General features: G+C 35.2%; 1 protein-coding gene across 4 annotated transcripts in view; it reads left to right on the top strand.

Moving 5' to 3' along the window:
• Positions 1-20,828, top strand: part of BRIP1 (BRCA1 interacting DNA helicase 1) — a 134,347-nt gene that overhangs the window by 94,419 nt on the left and 19,100 nt on the right. Inside the window, exons 16-20 of one of the 4 annotated variants that reach the window (XM_045182520.2) lie at positions 4,078-4,190; positions 13,475-13,557; positions 15,806-16,039; positions 17,120-17,932; positions 20,388-20,467. In XM_045182520.2, the coding sequence (XP_045038455.2) occupies positions 4,078-4,190; positions 13,475-13,557; positions 15,806-16,039; positions 17,120-17,932; positions 20,388-20,467 (1,323 nt within the window). Of the gene's footprint in view, positions 1-4,077; positions 4,191-13,474; positions 13,558-15,805; positions 16,040-17,119; positions 20,718-20,828 lie in introns of those variants that run through there. The other 3 variants (XM_053911818.1, XM_053911817.1, XM_024573421.3) reach the window with 3 other exon arrangements.

The following is a 20,828-nucleotide window of genomic DNA, read 5'->3' on the forward strand; positions in this document are numbered from 1 at the left end:
GTGGTTTCACAGAAATTTTAGGATTTTTTTTTCTAGTTTTATAAAAAATGCTATTTGAATTTTGGCAGGGATTGCATTGAATCTGTAGATCACTTTGGATACTAAGGACATTTTAACAGTATTAATTCTTCTAGTCCATAAATAAATGCAGTATCTTTCCATTTATTTGTGTTTCTTTAATTCCTTTCATCATCTTCCAGTTTTCAGTGTAAAGATCTTTTACCTCCTTTGTTAAATTTATTCCAAAGTATTTAATTCTTTTTGATGCTATTGTAAAATGGGTTTGTTTTCCTAATTTTTTTGGTCTAGTTTGTTGTTATTGTATAGAAATACAACTGAGTTTTGTGTGCTTTTAAAACATATTTAGTTTTTAACTAGTCAACATTCAATATTATATTAGTTTCAGGTATACAGTGTAGTCATTAGACATTTACATAACTTACAAAGTGACCCACCCGGTAAGTCTCGTACTCACCTGGCACCATGCAGTTATTACAGTATTATGGCTGTATTCTGTATTCTCTACATCCCCATAACTGTTTTAGAATTGCCAATTTGTATTTCTTCAACTTTTTCACCCAGCTCCCCAACTTTCCTCCCACTTGGCAACCATCAGTTTGTTTTCTAATCTGAGTTTCAGTTTTATTTGTTCGTTTGTTTTGTTTTTTAAATTTCACGTACAAGTGAAATCATATGGTATTTGTCTTTCCGTGTCTGACTTATTTCAGTTAGCATAACACCCTCCAGGTCCATCTGTGTTGTCACAAATGGTAAAAATTCATTCGTTTTTATAGTGGAGTAATATTCCATTGTATATATGGACCACATCATCTTTATCTAATCATCTGTTGATGGACGCTTAAGTTGCTTCCATATGTTAGCTATTGTAAATAATGCTGCAACAAACAGGGGCGCATACATATCTTTTTGAATTAGTGCTTTGGGTTTCCTCAGATTAAACACTCAGAAGTGGGATTGCTGGGTCATATGGTGGTTCTACTTTTAATTTTTTGAAGAACCTCCATATTTTTCATAGTGGCTGCTCCAATTTGCAATCCACCAACAGTGCACAAGGGTTCCCTTTTCTCTACCTCCTTGCCAAACTTTGTTGTTTATTGATTTATTGATGATAGCCATTCTGACAGGTATGAGATGATATTTCATTTTGGCTTAAATTTGCACTTCTCTGATGATCAGTGATGTTGAGAACTTTTTTGTATGTCCGTTGGCTGTATGTCCTTTTTGAAAAATTGTCTATTCAGGTCCTCTGTCCATTTTTTAATTGTATTTTTTTGTCTTTTTGATGTTAAGTTCTATGAGGTCCTGACATAGAGGGGTGGACAAATGTAGGACAAGCTTTAATTTACAGTTCGTTCATATGGATAAAGACATACAGGTTATGATTATTTCAAAAGCTTTATTAACTCAAAAGAATGTCAGAATGTCACACTACTCTTACGTACAATCTTGTAAGTGCCATGGTGATATTCTTTTGAGTTAATAAAGCTTTTGTAATAATTATAACCTGCAGTTCTTTTTTCTTACAACAAACTATAAACCTACTTTTGCTCATCCCTGCATTTTGGATATTAACACTTATTGTATGCATCATTGGCAAATATCTTTCCCCATTCACTAGGTTGTCTTTTCATTTTGTTGATGGTTTTTTGCTGTGCAAAAACTTTTTAGTTTGATGTGGTCCCATTTGTTTATTTTTTCTTTTGGTTATCTTGCTGGAGGAGACATATTAAAAAAATATGACTAAGTGATGTCAGAGAGTTTACTGCCTGTGTTTCCTTCTATGAGTTTTATGGTTTTGGGTCTAACAGGGTTTGGTTTTTTTATTTATAGAGTTTTTAGGGTTTTCTACATATAGATCATGCCATCTGCAAACACAGATAATTTTACTTCCTTTCTGATTTGGATGCCTTTTTGTTTTTTTTTCTTACTTAATTGCTCAGGCTAAGACTTTTAGTACTTTGTTGAATAGCAGTGGAGGGAGTGGGCACCTTTGTCTTGTTCTGGATCTTAGAGGAAAAATTTTCAGCTCTTCACCATTGACTATGATGTCATCTATAGGCTTGTCTACATGGTCTTTATTATGTTGAGGTACATTCCTTCTATACTGAATTTTTAAATTGTTTTTACTATAAAATGGTGTTAAATTTGTCAAATGCTTTTTCTGCATGTATCGAGATGATCATGTGATTTTTATCCTTCATTCTGTTACTGTGGTGCATTACATTTATTAATTTATGTATGTTGAACCAATCTTGCATTGCAGGCATAAATCCCACTCAATTACAGTGTATGGTTCTTTTACTGTGCTGTTCAGTTCAGTTTGCTGGTATTTTGTTGAGGATTTTTGTAACTATGTTTATCGGGAATGTTGTCCTTATCTGGCTTTGGTAAGCGAGCACTGCTGGTCTCCTAAAATGAGTTGGGATGTGTTCCTTCAATATTTCAGAAGCATATGAGAAGGATTGGTGTTAATTCTTCCTTAAATGCCTGGTAGAGTTCACCAATGAAGCTATCTGGTCCTGAAATTTTCTTTGTAGGGAGATTGTTTTATTACTACTACAGTCTCTTTACTTATTTTAGGTCTATTCAGACTTTCTGTTTCTTCATTATTTACTTATTTTGTAGGTTATATGTTTCTTGGAATTTATTTATTTCAAGTTTATTCAATTTGGGGGCATATAATTCTTCCTGGAAGTCTCTTATGACTGTTTGCATTTTTGGTAGTATCAGCTGTAATCTGCTCTTTCAGTTATAATTTTATTTGAGGGTTTTTTTATTTAGCAAAAGTTTATCGGTTTTGTTTATTTTTTCAAAAATTAATTCTTAATTTCAGTGATTCTTTTGTTTCTAGTTTGTATTTCATTTATTTCTGTTCTCATCTCAGTTGTTTTCCTCCTTCTACTAACTTTGAGTTTAGTTTGTCTTCTTAAGGTGTAAAATTAGGTTGTTTATTTGAGATTTTTTTTTTTTAATGTAGGTGTTTATTGCTTTAAACATTTCTTTTAGAACTGATTTTGCTGCATTCCATAGTTTTGGTTTGAATTTTCAATTTTACCAAGATAGTAATTTTATTTTATTTCTTCTTTCACCCATTGATTGTTCAGGTGTTTGGTAATTTCCACATATTTGTGAATATTCCAGTTTTCCTCGTGTTACCGATTTCTAATTTCATGCTCTAGCAGTGGTTGAAATAGATACTTGGTATGATTTCAATCTTCTTAAAGTTGTGAAGACTGGTTTTGTGACCTAGCACATAATCTGTCCTGGAAAATGTTACGTGTGTACTTGAGAAGACTGTGGATTCTGCTACTATAGATTTAAGCCATGTTATAACAATAATCACATTACACATGAATGGTCTAAACATCCCGAAGAAAAAGCAGAGATTATCATACTAGATGAACATAAAAGAATGAACTACTGATGAATTCCAAAATCATTATGTTCAGTGAAAAAAGACGGACATAATTACATGCTGTATGACATTTACATGGAATTCTAGAAAACACAAAACTGCAGATTATTTTAGTTAACGGGGTCAGCAGTAAAGGCAATTAACTGAAAGGGGATAGGAGGGACATTTGAGGGTGTTGAAAATATTCTACATTCTTGATTCTGATGGTGATTATATGACTACATATTTATCAAAACTTATTTCCATGTACATTGAATGTTTGTGGATTTTATTATATGTGTATTATTTCTCAATACAACTTATATCATCACACAGAATTAATTTTGTGCATGTAGGAATTTAGGGAATGTAAGGATGAGTAGATGACTTGGGATGGTGAACATACAACGTAATATATAGATGATGTGTTATACAATTGTACACCTGAAATTATATAATTTTATTAACCAATGTCACCCCAATAAATTCAATAAAAAGTTTAAAAATGAGAACTATTTAAATGAACTGAAACAAATTTAGTACTGAAAGACAAAATCTCTCTACCTTACTAAAATGATGTTTGAAATGTTCGAAGTTAATATGATGTTTTAAAATGAACTTTAATTATCTACTCCATTTTTATTATATTTTTAAATTATTAGGTTGAACTTAAGCGCCAGTATAATGACCAGCATTCAAAATTGAGAGGTCTTTTACCTGGTCGTCAGTGGTATGAAATCCAAGCATACAGGGCCTTAAACCAGGCCCTAGGTAGGTAAGTGAAGTGAAATTTAATATAATGTTACTGTAACATCATCTGTGAGCAAGGCTCTATGTAGAGCTTGTCTTACTACTTTACTCCTTATTATAAATTTAATAGAATTTTTTTGTGTTGATGCATTATTGTGATTATTAGTATAAATAAACATGTTTCTATATCTTACATTTTATTTCTTTTATTTCTTCTACATCTTTTTTTAATTTCTTTTTTTATTGTTGTTCAAGTACAGTTGTCTCCATTTTCCCCCACCACTCCCTGCTGCCCCCTACCCCCACCTCCCACCCTCAGTCCTACCCCCTTTGGCTTTGTCCATGGGTCCTTTATACATGTTCCTGGATGACCCTTCCAATTTATTTCACTAGAACCCCAGGAACTGATATCTTTTCAATGATAGATGTCACAAGTGAAAGTTGAAAAGAATCAATGAAATAAATGGAAAATAAAACTCAACTTGCTGAAGTTTAAAGAAGTTTTGATTGTTCAAACAATGAATGTCACACAAAGGTGTTCAGTAAATATTTGTAGAAGTTACCACCAAACAATAAAATTTTTATCTTATGACCATCAGACTCATGATGGTTTTATGGGTAAAGAGTAAACCACTCAAGAAGGTTAAACCAAACCGTGCTTGTGATGCTAAAGAATTAACACCAACTAACAATGAAATGTAATCATAATACTCCTTTTTCTAAGGATTCTGATTCATTAAGACTTGTACTTGGTGGTTTTTAAATCACCATTTTATGTCATAATTCATATTATCGGATACCAACATTTAATTTTTAAACACTATAATTAGTAGATTTTTAATAATCTAATTTAATATTTTATATTTTGTGTTTATGAAATTCTATTAGTTCAACTGTTTAGAAGCTGTAATGCTTTTAGATATATCAAATAAAAGAATACAGGTTAGGAGTAAAATCACGAAAACACGACCATCTGACATATTTTCAGTTCAGTCAGAAGACACACGGCTAACCATTATCTGACCTGGCCAAATTCAGAATGTAGATTTTTTTTCAAGTATCTTGTTCACTCACATTAGCCCATTTACACGTAAGCAGACCAGAATGCACTTAAGTTCAGATTTACGTGTAGCTGATGACATAGGACTGCAACAGCTGGGTATAAGTCCCAGAACACATCAGCCCTCCCCTCCCCATTATTTCAGATTGATGTTCTGTAGGTGTTTTACTTCAAACTGAAGGATCTAGCTCCATCGTTAGTGTACCGACGTCGTTAAGCTATTTCCCTTCTCCGCCTAGGAATTCCATCGATACTTGGCATCAAGTTGCACTGCAAGTTGTTCTTGAAGCATTTCGTCTGCTCACCTTTTCTCTTCCTGCTCATTGACCTGTTTTGTTTTGTTCTGTTGGAATTTTAATATTCAGCAAATAGTTTTTAGGGGAGCCTAAATGCTCATTTAAAATTACTGACTTAATTTTTAAAAAAAATTCTTACTCAGTTGATTATTTTTCCTTTTAATATAAGCAATGCCTTAAATTTCAAGAAACCATTTGAAGCAAAAGTACAGCCATGGGCCACACGACAACCTTTTGGTCACCAATGGAGCACATATACGAGGGTGGTCCCGTAAGAGTAGAGTGGAGATTTCCTGTAAGAAGTGAAAGGATATATAGTTCAGGAGGACTTTTTTTCTCTAATGGGAGCAATATCTGTGGGGCTTGGAATAGATTCCCTCATACTCACAGTACCTCAATTTTAAGTGTGCAGATTACATCCCAGTGAGTCAGCCCCTGACCTGTTCAGCACAGAGGAGCCTGTCCCTCCACCACTGTGTGTTAGAGGGTGTCACAGCTCTCCCAGATCTAGCTTGGCGGTCTTCAGAGTTCATTGCTATAAATTCTTCGTTGACGACCTGAGAGCCTATAGTAGGACACAGGTCTGCAGGAGCTATTCAGTGAGAATCAAGTGCCACTGCCACATTAGTAAATCTCTCCGTGGTAGTGTGGAGCCAGCCTGTGCCTGTATTTTGGAAGTCTTTTCAGGTTGTAATAATGTAAAGTATGGATGAGTTTTATTTCTTCCACCAGTTCAATGCCAGAGAGAGCCCTTTGTGCCAGATATGCTCAATGTAACCACAAATAATTTTCTTTTTTTTATATTAAACATTTTTTTATTGCTGTTCAATTACAGTTGTCTGCATTTTCTCCCCTCCCTCCCAATAATTTTCCAAAGTCAAAATATTGAGTTTTCAGTTCTATACCCTCTACATATTTGTACCCTCTTTTTTTGCAGGGTGGGGGGGGACCAAAAAGTTTCTAATCTGACTGCTGCTCCAGCATGCAATGGCCAAACTACATGGCCATGGCAATCCCCTATGTTCCTTTTCTCTCCGTCTTGATTTTATTCCTACTGATTCTCAGGCCACCTTACACTCCCTCCTGACAGTTACCATTAAGGTGATACACACCTTATCCAGCCAGTTTCTCCTTGATAGTTACAGCCAGTCCAAACCACAACCCTGTCTGTGAAGCGGCATTGACAGCTTCAGTATTCTATTTCTGACCCTGTCGGAAGGACCAGGGGTAGGACAGTGTTTATAAAGTACACAGTAGTGCACAGTATGTCCTAGGCCTTCACAATTGACTCCCTACGCAGTCATCCACTCACTCAGAGCAGCTTCCAGTCCTACCAGTTCCACTCATGGTAAGTGCTCTGTATAGGTGTATCATTTTATCTTTGATACCATATTTTTACTGTACCTTTTTTTGCTTACATACACAATACCCAAGTATTTGTGTCACAGTTGCCTACAGTGTTCAGTACATGTTTGTAGTCCAGGAGCGATGGGCTCTACCGTACAGCCAGATTTGCACAAGTGCCCTTTCTGACGTCTGCAGGATGACAAAACTACCTATCGATGCGTTTCTCAGAATGTGTCCTCATCGTTAAGGGGTGCATGACTATACATTTGTATCTCACTCTGTCATTTATAAACCTTTTTACATATATTATTGAGAGAGATGAAATTACTTATCTAACATCACATAGCTACTAAATGGACATTAACATCTTGGCTCCTCCTCTTTTTAAAACCTCAAGACCTGTTTTTCTCATCCTTATACATTACTTCCATCCACTAAAGTTCTCACTATTAAACATAATGTCACTATTAAATTATTAAACATACCGTATCCTTTCATTACTCTCTGCCTTAGTGTACAAGCTATGATACAATTCATTTGGCAAGTATGCCAGTCAAAACCTAGTTGAAAATCATGTCCTTTATGAAGACTCTTTTTACTTCTCCAACTAAAGTTCTTTATTCTCTAGGAAACCCATAGCATTTTATATATTATCTCTATTATAGCATACATCTCATTGTATTATAATAGCCTATTATTTCTCTGTCTCCTTTCCTAAACACATATTATACATTTTGCATTCTCTGTAACCACGTCCCAGCTTGGGGTATAGATGCTCAATTAATGTTTGTTGAAAAATGGCAGGTTCCATGCTTGTTTTCATTATAACACATTGGTCAAAGAGCTTTTAGAGCCTCAAAAATACTTTTCTAAATTTAATGAAAAGCGTGTGTTTGTAATATTGATGTATAATACTGTCGTTTTAGTATTTTATTAATTAAAAATGGTTGGCTCGACTGTCATTGTACTGATTTGAAGGGAAACAGTATCAACAAGTAACAACTTATAAAATATGTGTCCATTTAAAAATCAAGTAAATATTTTACGTCATTTGATAAAACTCATAGTGTGTATTGATCGACATAAAAGGTGCATATACTCAGGCACTCTCCTTACAAGGGATATGTCCAGAGGGCCTAAACAGAAACAAATTGTGTTTAAAAAGTGTTGTCTTTTTTTTAAGGCCACATGGGACTATTAGCATTTTTGAAGTAATGTAAGTCCATGAAATGTAATAACAGCCTTTGGGAATGGACCAGATGGTTTTGTGACTAGGTTACAACTGCACTATGAATTTCCTAACAGGTCTGCTTTACTAAAAGTATAATCTTTGTCTCAAGTGGACATAATTCATTTGAGCAAGGCGGTATGAACACAATGGAAAAATGAAAAGGTGAAACCTTTGTTTCTGAACTGTTTTGTTAAATGCCTTTCTTTCATAGGGCACTTTAAACATAACCTGTAGTGAGACCACAACAGAGTGACATCCTGACTTTCTACTGATTCTCAGCACCATTCTATAATATTGGCAGCATCCATCTTCCCATTCTGCCCAGGTGTAGGGTCTGATACCTTGGAACCCATGGACTATTTAAAAATTATATCAAAAAAGAGCGTCATATAAAATTTAGACTTTAAAAAAAAACTCTGTGGGAAAAAAATCGAACATATTAATTTTCACCCCTTCTCAAAACCCCACGATGATAAAGGAATAAAAATGCAAAACTGACAGAGTTAAAAAGCATGAGAGAAGGGACAACAGCACATGAGTTGTCAACAAATTTTGAACCCTGGGAAACAGATGAATGATGAAATGACCTAGCAAGCAAAAAAACTGAAACTTAATCTGTAGTCGTGAAAGTTAATAAGATCCTCCAGACTCAGGCGTGGAAAAGCGTAGGGCTTGGGGGCACTCTAAAGTTTCAGTTAAAGTAGGGTTAAACACAAGAGGATCAGTTGTAAGTTAGTATAAGAAATAGTTGGACAGCCCCCTTCCCTACCCAGGCTTACTCTCTGGAGAGATTAAACTAGCGTCTATATATTCAGCTCCAGGTATAGCTAAGGATGTATTAAAGATGAGGGTTAAGAAAAGTCTACCTACTGAATGTGAGAACTCCATCTCCTTTTTCTTCTCAGCTCTGAGTAGGCTGACACTCAATCTTGTATCTCCAAGGCAGGAAGGTACAGTATTTCTCTTTAGGGAAACCGACCACTCTATGAGTAAGGGTGCACAGATAGTAACAAAGTGGCCCTATTCCTACCAGATCACCTTACTGTAAAGCCTCCCAGCTTGTAAGTCCCCACCTTGTATGCCTAGCTGCCAATCAGCATTTTAGTGCCTTACTGTTAAATATGTCCAAAGAGTGTTGGGATATTCAAAGAATATCTAAAACATGAAAAGTAGAAACCAAAACAATACAGAATGATACCAACAAAATACAAACAGGGTGGACGAACTTATAGAAAACAGAAACAGTGCAATAGAACAGTGGTTAGCAAACTTTTTCTATAAAGGGCCAGATAGTATATATTTTATGCCAGGGATGTCAAACTCAGTTTCACCAGGGGCCACATTAGCCTTGCAGTTGCCTTCAAAGGGCTGAATGTAATTTCAACTCCTTAACAGTTAAGGAGTAGTTACATTCATACAGTCCTAAAATTATTTCGGCCCTTTGAAGGCAATTGTGAGGCTGATGTGGCCCCTGGTGAAAATGAGTTTGACACCCCTGTTTTAGGCTCTTCATGCCATATATAGTCTGCGTCCATCTTCTTCTTTGTTTTTTCTTCAACCCTTTAAAAGTATAAATACTGTCCTAGCTGGCATGTTGTTGGCGTTGTCCACATAAAGCGAAAGGTTGCTGGTTCGATTCCTGGTTAGGGCACATGCCTGGGTTGCAGGTGGGTCCCAAGTTGGGACATGTGCAAGAGGCAGCCCATTGTGGTCTCTCTCACACATTGATGTTTTTATCCCTCTCTTTCTCCCACCATTCCCCTCTCTCTGAAAATAAATAACACCTTTAAAAGTATAAATGCCACTTCTACCATGCAGACTGTATAAAAACAAGTTATGGACCAGATTTTCCTTATGGGTTATAGTTTGCTGACCTCTGGGTAGTAGAAAACTTAATTAAAAAGGGAGAGGCAAGATGGAGGCACAGGTAGCTATACTTTGCCTCTTCGCACAACCAAAAGAAGGAAAACAAATTTAAAAACAAAAAATAACCAGAACTGTCAGAAAATCGAAGTGTATGGAAGCCCAACAATTGAAAATTTAAAGAAGAAACATTCATTCAGACTGGTATGAGGGGCAGAGATGGGCAGCTGAGATGGAGAGGATGTGCGGCAAGGCAGCAGCTGGAGGACCAAGGCAGCAGCTGGCAGACTGGGCGGTCCCACATTTGCGTTCAGATAAACCAGGAGGAACAACTGGGGACCCAGACAGACCCGCAACTCAGGGTTCCAGTTTGGGGAAATAAAGCCTCAAAACTTCTGACTGTAAAAACCTGTGGGGGTTGCAGTGGCAAGAGAAACTCCCAGCTTCACAGGAGAGTTCATTGTAGAGACCCACAGGGTCCTAGAACATATGCAAGCCCACCCACCTGGGAATCAGCACCAGAAGGGCCAGAGTTACTTGTGGGTAGTGGAAGTGACTGCAAACTGGCTGAGAGCTGAGCAAGTGGCATTATTCCCTCTCGGACTCCTCCCCACATACAGCGCCACAAAGCAGCAAAGCAGGTTGCCCCACCCTGGTGAATACCAAAGGCTCCGCCCCTTTCAGTGTAACAGGCACACCCAGACAAATATGGCCCAAATGAAAGACCAGATCAAAGATCCAAAAATAGAACTAAGCAATGAAGAGCTAGCCAACCTATCAGATGCAGAGTTCAAAACACTGGTATTCAGGATGTTCACAGAATGGTTGAGTATGGTCGCAAAATAGAGGAAAAAGTAAAAGCTATACAAAGTGAAATAAAGCAAAACGTACAGGGAACCAGCAGTGAAGGGAAGGGAATTGGACTCAAATCAATGATTTGGTCCAGAAGGAAGGAATAAACATTCAACCAGAACAGAAAGAAGAAACAAGAATTCAAAAAATGAGGAGAGGCTTAGGAACCTCTGGGACAATTTTAAACATTCCAACATCCAAATCATAGGGGTGTCAGAAGGAGAAGTGGAAGAGCAAGATATTGAAAACTTATTTGGAAAAATAATGAAGTAGAACTCCCCCAATCTGGCAAAGGAAATAGATTTCCAGGAAGTTCAGAGACTCCCAAATAAGTTGTACCCAAGGAAGCACATACCAGGGCACATCATAATCACATTAGCCAAGATTAAAGATAAGGAGAGAATCTTATAAGCAGCAAGAGAAAAGGAGACAGTTACCTACAAAGGAGTTCCTATGAGACTATTAGCTGATTTCTCAAGAGAAAGATTACAGGCAAGAAGGGGCTGGAAAGAAGTATTCAAAATCATGAAAGGCAAGGACCTACATCCAAGACCACTCTATCCAGCAAAGCTTTCACTTAGAATGGAAGGGCAGATAAAGTGCTTCCCAGATAAGGTCAAGTTAAAGAAGTTCATCACCAAGCCCTTATTATATGAAAAGTTAAAGGGACTTATCTAAGAAAAACATGATCAAAACTATGAACAGTAAAATGACAACAAACTCACAACTATCAACAACTGAACCTAAAAAAAAAACAAAAAACTAAGCAAACAGCTAGAACAAGAACAGAATCACAGAAATGGAGATCACATGGAGGGTTATCAGCAGGGAAGGGGAGTGGCTAGAATGGGAGAAAAGGTACAGGGAATAAGAAGCATAAATGGTAGGTACAAAATAGACAGGGGGAGCTTAAGAATAGCGTGGGAAATGGAGAAGCCAAAGAACTTATATGTACGACCCATGGATATGAACTAAGGGGGAAGGGGCAATGCTGGTGGGAGGAGGGTGCAGGTCAGAGGGGAATAAAAGGGAGGAAAAAATGGGACAACTGTAATAGCATAATCAATAAAATATATTTTTTAAAAAGTGAGAGGTAAGATAGTGCCTCCGTAAAAGAAGAACAGAAAATAAGAAAAAGCTCCTAGACGTTAACATGACAGCAACAAATTTTAAATGCAGAATTGGGCTTAGAAGATAATTTTGAAATTTCCCAGATTAAAAAGAAAAGCAAAAATAGGAAAGAAGCACTAAAAGAGGATCAGTATGCAGGAGCCAACCTCTGATATGATCTGTTTGAAGAGACTAGAGAAAAGAGAGGAAAGAAACATATCAAATAATTTTTTAAAAAATGCTCAGAATTAAAGGACAATTTTCTTATTGAAAGGGCTCACTCAAGCACCAGTAAAGCAGAAAAAAGCTAGATAGCACCTCACTGTGTAGTTTAAAATTATCTGAGATCATGAAAGGTCTTAAAGCTTTCCAAAGAGAAAAATATAGGTCAATGCAAAAGATATGGAATCACAATTAAAACAGACTTTTCAAAACTGACACAGAAGCTTAAAGACAGTTGAAAATTATCTCCAGTTTTTTAGGGTAATTTTAAAATATATATTTAGAGAAGGGGGAAGGGAGGGAGAAAGAAAAGGAGAGAAACAGATGTGTGAGGGATACGTTGATTGATTGCCTCTCACGCATCCCCAAATGGGTACGTGTCCTGCAACCCAGGCATGTGCCCTGACTGGGAATAGAACCAGCAAACTTTCAGTTTGCAGGCCTGCACTCAATCTACTGAGCCACACCACCCAGGGCTTTTTTAAGAGTAATTTTTGACTTGCAATCTCCGTTCTATACAACCCAGGTGATCCATAAACTGTGCAACAGAATAAAGCCTTCAGTGTGCAAGGGTGCTAAAGCATTTGCTTCAAATGCACTTTCTCAAGATACTACTGGAAGATATGCTCCATGGAATAAGAGAAAATTCAGAGAGGAATACCAAGTATGCTGGAAACCGGAGTTTCAACCCAGAAGAAAGGAAGAGAATTCGCAAAACCAATCAGGAAGGGAAGCCTGCAATGACAGCTGTGCAGCAGTCCCGTCCTAGCCAGTCCAGACTGGTCTCTGAGGATGGAGGGCTTGACCATATGGAGAAGAATTTTTACAACTGTGGCAAAGCTTGGGAACTAATTAATGATAGAAAACATAGAAATTAGCAAAAAAAAAAAAATGGAGATGGTTATTACCTCTAGGGAAGACAAAAAATCTTGTATAAGAAGGGAAATATAACCATAGTACACCATGTAACTCACATTCATAAATGGTAATACCCTGCATATTGATTTATACAAGAATTGTGATATAACTCCATTGGAATGGAGAGGTGATGAAGAATCAGTAATATAAGATAAATAGAGTTTATACATAATTTATAAAGGTCAAAAACCAAGAAGTGGTAGTAGTAATAGTAGCAATAGTAGAAATAGTAGTTTCTACAACCTTGCTCATAATAATGAGCTTCATTAAAGGAATATATGTGACTTTCATTAAAGGAATATAAATCGAAGACATGTCACTGATTTTCTCAATATTCTATCTGTCCCATTAGAAATTTAGCTTTATTTTCAGAGTTATATCTGTTTTACTTTCTTCCTATTTTTCTGTAGATGTATCCGACATAAAAATGATTGGGGAGCTCTAATTCTAGTGGATGACCGCTTCAGGAGTAACCCAACTCGATACATATCTGGTAAGATGCTCCGCTGGGCTTAGAGTAAGAATAAATAACAATCTTTAGTGACTTCTACTTTTAAAGACAAAGAATTAAAGAATTTTTAAGTTAAACTTACTGGGGTGATATTGGTTAATAAAGTTTCAAGTGTACAATTCTATGATAGGTCATCTGTATATTGCATTGTGAGAATTTTAATATTTAGATCAAACATGGAAAATTAATATTGACTGAAAATCTAGCCTTTTAATGCTTATGTGTTTGCAAACAATCTTTATAGAGGAGAATCTGGTTAGCTGTCAACATAGTATTAATCACTGAGGATGCTTCATTTTATAGAATGTGGGATCTGACTCAGTAACATAATAATTTATTTAGTGTTGTCAGGGGAAAAGGTATTCTACAGAAATGAATCTTCTAAGAAACATTAAGTTTTTACGTTTAAGCATACAAGCACACCTGCTTTGGCTGCTTAGGGATCTTTATCCTCTCATTCTGGGTTATGCTGAAGTTGTTGCTGTGTTTGTTCATACCATACTGTAATGAAAAGATGCTGAATTTTAAATTCGTTTCAGATTAGCTATGGGTATGGTATGGACTATACTTTTTCCATTTCAGAGCCTAATTACTATAGTTAGTTTGATATCAAAACATATCCACCTGGATTAATCTTCTTCCCTTGTATGTAAAGCAAGCTGTCGTGCTTAGGTCACTACGTAATTAAAAGCACAATGTTAAGTACTTATGTTTAGTCAGCAGGTGGAGCTCAGATTCTTTCAAGTCTCAAAAGCAAAAGAAAACTGACATTGTACACTGAAAAGGCTTACTTTGATTACAAAATGCTTGAAATGGAAGAGGTGTAACAATAGTATAAAAATTTCTCCAATTTGGAAAATTTCATATTTTTATGTGGTGTAATTATTTTCTTCTAGCAACCAAAAATAAAGAACTTTAAGGGAAATGATTATTTACTTTTTTTCTTATTTTAAAATCTAGAGCTTAAACTTTTACCTTATAGTTCAGGTTTGTTGATTTTTTAATTAATTTTTTTCATTATTTCTGTATGGTTTTGATTTATTTTTTCTGAGACTCAAAGTGTGAAATCTTATCTAGGCAATCAAAAGCACAACATACAAATTTCTTTTGATGACTGATTTCTGATTAAATTCAATTTTTCTAAATATAGATTGGTAGAAAAACTCCATTAAAACAACAAACTAAAGGAATGTATTTGAAATAGAAGTATAGTAGGTAGTTCAAGTTGTTTGAATCACTGTCTCTCTTTGAACTTAAAACATCATAGTAACTTTTTTAATTACTCGAAAAGGTGATATTTTTAGTAACATTAGCAGAGAACATTTATTTTCTAAAAGTTCAAATATCTGATTTTGAATTTCATTCTGAAGTGAGTCATACTATAAAACACCTTAGCCCTGGCCAGGTAGCTCGGCCAGTTAGAGCGTCATCCCCATACGCCAAGATTGCAGGTTTGATCCCTGGTCAGGGCACATATGAGAATCAACCAGTGAGTGCATAAATAAGTGGAATAAATAGCAAATCCATGTTCCTCTGTTTTCTCTCTCTAAAATCAGTACAAAAATAAACACCTTATATTCAATATGGTTCATTTTTATGCAGTTTTCATATGTCACCAGTCAAATTTTGTCCCTTGCAACTTGATTATTTATACATTTTTAAAAACAATGTAATATTTAGAAGGGACCTGATTTGCCCATAAAAAAGTTATTCCTTTTACCCTCCAGAATAGTTTAAGGCTTATTTGGAATCAGGGGAAAAGAGGGACAAAAAAACCTGTGAGACAGGAATCTTGAACTTATTTTTGCAAAAGGAGTCCAATTTAGCAATTCGGAATGTGAGACTATGTTGTTTACAACTTCTTTAATTGTAGTTTCCCTACAATTAAAAGGCAGGCAGTTTTTGTAGGCAATTGTGCAATTAAATTTGCCTTATTCTTATTCCCCAGTAATTCTAAACTGACAAATAAAAACCTCCCCCTCCCCACTCTATTCCCACTGCCTCTCCCCTCTCTCCAGTTGACAGTCATTGCACATGAAGGGAAATGTTACTGAGATATGAGCATCTTGTACACGCAAAGGTAAAAAGGCAGGAAAAGTATTGAGAACCATTCTATATGCTCTAAATTCTAGATTACCTTATTAGAAAAATTATCCAAGTTTTTTCTTGGTACATAATATTTTAATAATGAAATAACTGAAGTTTTTCCCTGGGTTTACTTTTTTCTTAGGACTTTCTAAATGGGTACGGCAGCAAATTCAGCACCATTCAACCTTTGAAAGTGCGCTGGAGTCCTTGGCTGAATTTTCCAAAAAGCACCAAAAGGTCATTGGGGTACCCAAAGAGAACAGAAAGTCTATTCAGGACAGTGAGTCTACGCTTGAAGTGGCGTGTTTGAAGGACAATACCTCAACTTACTCATCAGAAGCAGCAAGTCATCTATCACCAGAAAAGCCCAGGGAAGGTAAAGCAAAACTGTGTATCCAAGAACCACGATGTCCTAAAATGAATAACTGAAAGTCCTTTACTAGCAGGTGACATCAGCTCCAGAAAGGACAGAAGTATGAAAAGTTCTGTTCATTCACATTTGATAGCGTCTAGTTTATAGATAATCCTCTTACATGAATTTCTTAGTTTTGGGTAATGAAAGTCATTTATTTGAAAAGATAAAAAAAATAATATTTTAAAATATATTAAATATAATGGTCTCTATCAGGGATTGGAAGACTGGCCTATGGACCAAATTTGGCCTACTATCTGTTTTTATAAATAAAGTTGAATGGAACACAGTCACACCCATTCATTTGCATGTTATATACAAAGGCAGAGTGAGAGGTTGTATGTATTACACTAGACCAGCACGACTGAGTAGTTGCAACAAATACAACATGACCCACAAAACCTAAAATAGTTACTGTCTGGCCTGTGATAGAAACAGTTTGCCAGACTGTGGTTTATATCATGGGATATTTCAATTGTTTTAATTAATATATAATAGTTTAATATATCAATTTTTAAATATTTATTTTGTAGTACATTCTTCTATCCGCAGTAAACATTATAATGAATTCAGGGTCATTATATGGGTAATCAGGAAACCTAGGTTCTAGACCAGGTCTGATTACTAACCAGTTTTATGTCTTAGTTTATGTAGTTGTCAGGTCCTTGAGGGAATTAGTCTAGGTCAGTCGCTAGTTAGTGGATTTTCAAGGCAAATTGTTACAACCTCTTCCCTCCTTTACTCAGTCCTCTTCCTCTTCCTTTTTACCCCTCCTTTTCTCATTCACTGCTGAGGTTCACAGTGTAGAATTTGAAAATGTACCATACAGCATTATAACGGGTTAGGGATCACTGGAGACCTAGATTCTTTCCAGAGTTATTATTTCATGCTTTACATTCTAAAATAGAAATCCTGCTACTACTGTTTGTGAGCTCAAAATTATGTATTCTATTCAGTTATTGTAGTATTTCTAACAAAATAATTTTAATAGAACAATTGTGTTAGGAACAGAAAGTTAATGTTTTTAAACTTTTGTATTCATAGACGATCCAGTATTATTGGAGGAGTCTGGCCAGGCAGTGCAAGAAGAGAACATTGTGATTTCCAGATCCTCAAGCCCAACCTTCAACAAACAAACAAACAGAGGTAGCTGCTCTAGCTTTAATTCTTCGGGACAGTATCTTACTGGTAAAATTCTGACCACAACACCTAAGTTTAGGTCATCAGAGGACTGTGCTTCTCGTTCTTCTGCCTTCAAAACAGAAAAGGGTTGTAAAACTGGCTTGCCACTCACAGATAAATCTGAGTCCTCATCTCTAAGAGTAAACACATCATTTGAACCAGGGCCTCAGTCAGAAACTGTTATTCCATCAATAAAGATTGATCCTGCTCTTCCTAAAAACAATCATTCCAACCAGCTGCTCTGCTGTGAAGAAGCCCTGGATCCAGACAGTGAATTGTCTCCAGTAAGTGAAGAAGACAGACTTTCTACTTCAAATAGAGCTTTTGAAACAGAGGCAGAAGATGAATCTATCTACTTTACACCTGAACTTTATGATCCTGTAGATACAAATGAAGAAAAAAATGAACCAGCTGAAACTGGTAGAAATAATTCAAATTGTATTTTAGCCGAAGATCTCTTTGAAATTAGGACTGTGAAAGAAGTAGATGCAGTCAGGGAAATGGAGGCTGAGGATTGCACAGACACAAAGTCAAGTGGAGCCGTGTGTGTTAAAGAAAGTAAAGTTGATGGCATTGGTAGTAATATAAAAACAACTCACAAAAACGAATTGGAACTGGAGGAAACTCATGAAATGGAGATAAAGAACTTTAAACAGTCTCCTTCCAAAAGTAAAGGTGTGTTCCCTGGTGTTAGATAATAATAATTAACTGTCAAGCTACAAATATATGTTGTTGGACTTATATTAAACAACATTGTAAATGATATTTTATACATTGGCTAAGTGGTATCTTTTTTTGTAATTTGAGATATATTTTTTACTTTAATTCATTGTCATTAGAGTTTTTTAAGTATTACATTCAGAAATGTAAGTTTTACCATCCTTGAGTCTTGATAAAGCGATTCATACAAATTTTTCCTTACCTAAGTGCAATTCAAAATCAATCTAAAAGATACACAGTTGTCTAGGGCATTTTAAATTTTACATAAATATTTGTATTTTGTAGTTGTCTTCATCCATTTGCTTTCATATGATACATAAAAATTAATAGTCTAATTTAGCTATGTTTCACTATAGGTGTTTTTCCTCAAATCGGTCTGACATTTTTTTTTAGAAATTAAAGTTCTCTTGAAAAGTTTATTCCTTCATTAATCTGCCCAGTAATTAGTAATTAAGAATTAAGGAAGAAAACAGCATACATTTTAAATTGACATTATTTTACATTCGTTTGTTTAATAAACTAAAATCAAGCATGTTTTAAGCAAACCTATGTAAAGTTATAAAATGCCAAATGAAGGACTCCAAACTTTCAATTCGAATTATCTAGCTTCATACTCACTGGGGGGAAATGTGACACGTTCTGACATTGGCATAAAGGGCTGTGATTTTGTAACTGTTAAGATAGAAAACCTCATGTGAATTTGGTAAGCACATGTAAACATGTAACTGTAGCTGAAAAATGTTTCTTTAAAGCTCAGTAAGTCTTTCTGTAAGTTTTGACTTCATGATTTTGTGAATGAAGCTATATTTCTTATCAGAAACAGTTCTAAAACATGCTCTTCTCTGACATCAATGCAAAATTACATTCACTGATCTTTTTCTAAGAAACATCTGTTATTTTGTGGACATTTAGGCTTCTTGTGAGTAATGTAAATTGAAAATTTATGAGTTCAAGTTGTGGATGTGGTTTATTATTTTTAAGTCAAAATTCCCAGAAATCACGTTTCTTTTATATTTATTTGGATAAATGAATTACTGTATATGCATATGTTTACTTTTATTTTGATGATGTTTAGATTGAATACAGCTTAACTCTTTCCATAGCCCAAGATGTTACAATTCTAAGCATAATTCAAAGAAATTTAAATTGATAATTTATCAGTTAAAAAATTTATCTGTAGATTGGGATGTATTATAGCCCACCTAATATTATATATTTTTTAGTTGTTCAGTGAGTAATGAGTTATAAAACATTATATTAGAAGGTCATTTCTAAATTGTTTTGAAAGGATATGATCATTTCTCCTCTCTGGTATAGTTTTTAATTCACAGATGAGGTTAGTGGGGTGATAGAAAGATACCAGGTGGAGGAGGAAAAGAGACTTTGGCTCTTCTTGACTCTGCCTGTAATCACTTACTCATGTTGGCAATTACTATGCCTTTTGGGTAATGTTTTAACTGTGAAATGTAGAGTTTAGTACTATAAAATCATGCAAATCCCTTTTAGCTTTAAAAATCTGTAATTTCAAGGAGTGTATGTTATTTTATCCTGATTTAATTTTCAATTGTTTTTGTTCTAAAATGAGTAAAGTAAAGCAAATCATTTTATAGACTAGGTGGAATAACACTCATCTGCCTTTAGGAAATAATTATATGAATATGTCCATAATAACTTGGGAAGCAAGGTATTTATTTTAACAATGCTGTGGTTAAAACATTTTGTGCCCGTAAGATTGCCTTTAGAAGAATTGGTAAACTACGTGAGAAAAACCAAACACATTATTTTTTAGTCATACCTTAGTGTTACTCAACTTAATCTCAAATACTACCCCTTTCCCTAGATAATATATTCCTTCCAAATTCTGCCCGAGGCTGAAAATTTCTATTACTTATAATGTATGTAGAGATGTGCCACAGCTTTTAGTCAATCTAAGAGGTGTTTCAAAAATTTTGAAATAGGTATCTACTCACAGGTATCTCTTCATATCATAACTTTGACCAAGATGATATTGCAAGAAGTAAAGTACTAGTCTTTATTATAGAGTAGGAGGTAAAATATTTTTGTTAGTGATTACATGCTTTTTAAAGAGATATTTTAAAGAGTTAAATGAAACAAAACAAGTAAAAGCATTTAAAAGAGTATCTGGCACGTGGTAAGCCAACAGTTATTAGCTAGTAAGTCGGTCGTGCATCTGGAGTGCCTGCTTGCCTTATACGCAGCTTTTCCTGATGGTGATGAGCAGATAGATATAGATGACCCAGCAATAAAGAACCGTTGTGTGGGAGGAAGGAAAATGTATTTGGTTTATTCTTTAAGACTTGAGATATTTAAGGTAGAAATTGCTTATCAGATAATTTGCTTCACCCATTTTATGCATATGAAATAATTATCTATACTGAATTTATTCAAGGGCTGAAAGTATGTAGAACATACAGGCCACGAACCAGGAAAACTACCAGTTGGACAAAGGGCTTTATTCACGGAAGAAAGGTACAATGTAAAGAGTAGATGTTTCCTGTTTTGACTTTGGGAATTTAGATGAATCATTTAAAACTTGTTATAGCTGTGTTGGAAATTAATGACCACTCTTACTATGCTACTACTATGCATTTAATTACTACATGGTTTTTTATTTGGCACTGTTTCAAAGTGCACATAAGGCTTTGTTTTTAGTTTTCCTTATGATCTTTCAAGACATTAATTTTTTAAAAGGCTTTCCCATGTTATTTTTCTGCTGTATGACTTTGTCATGTTATTTCCCTATAATAAAATACATCCAACTTTTCATTCTTTAGGATTGCTTATAAAATTTCATGACATCAAAGTGCTTGATATAAAATCACTTGAAAGA

Source organism: Desmodus rotundus, chromosome 9 (assembly GCF_022682495.2).
Source record: "Desmodus rotundus isolate HL8 chromosome 9, HLdesRot8A.1, whole genome shotgun sequence".
NCBI classification, from domain to species: Eukaryota; Metazoa; Chordata; class Mammalia; order Chiroptera; family Phyllostomidae; genus Desmodus; species Desmodus rotundus.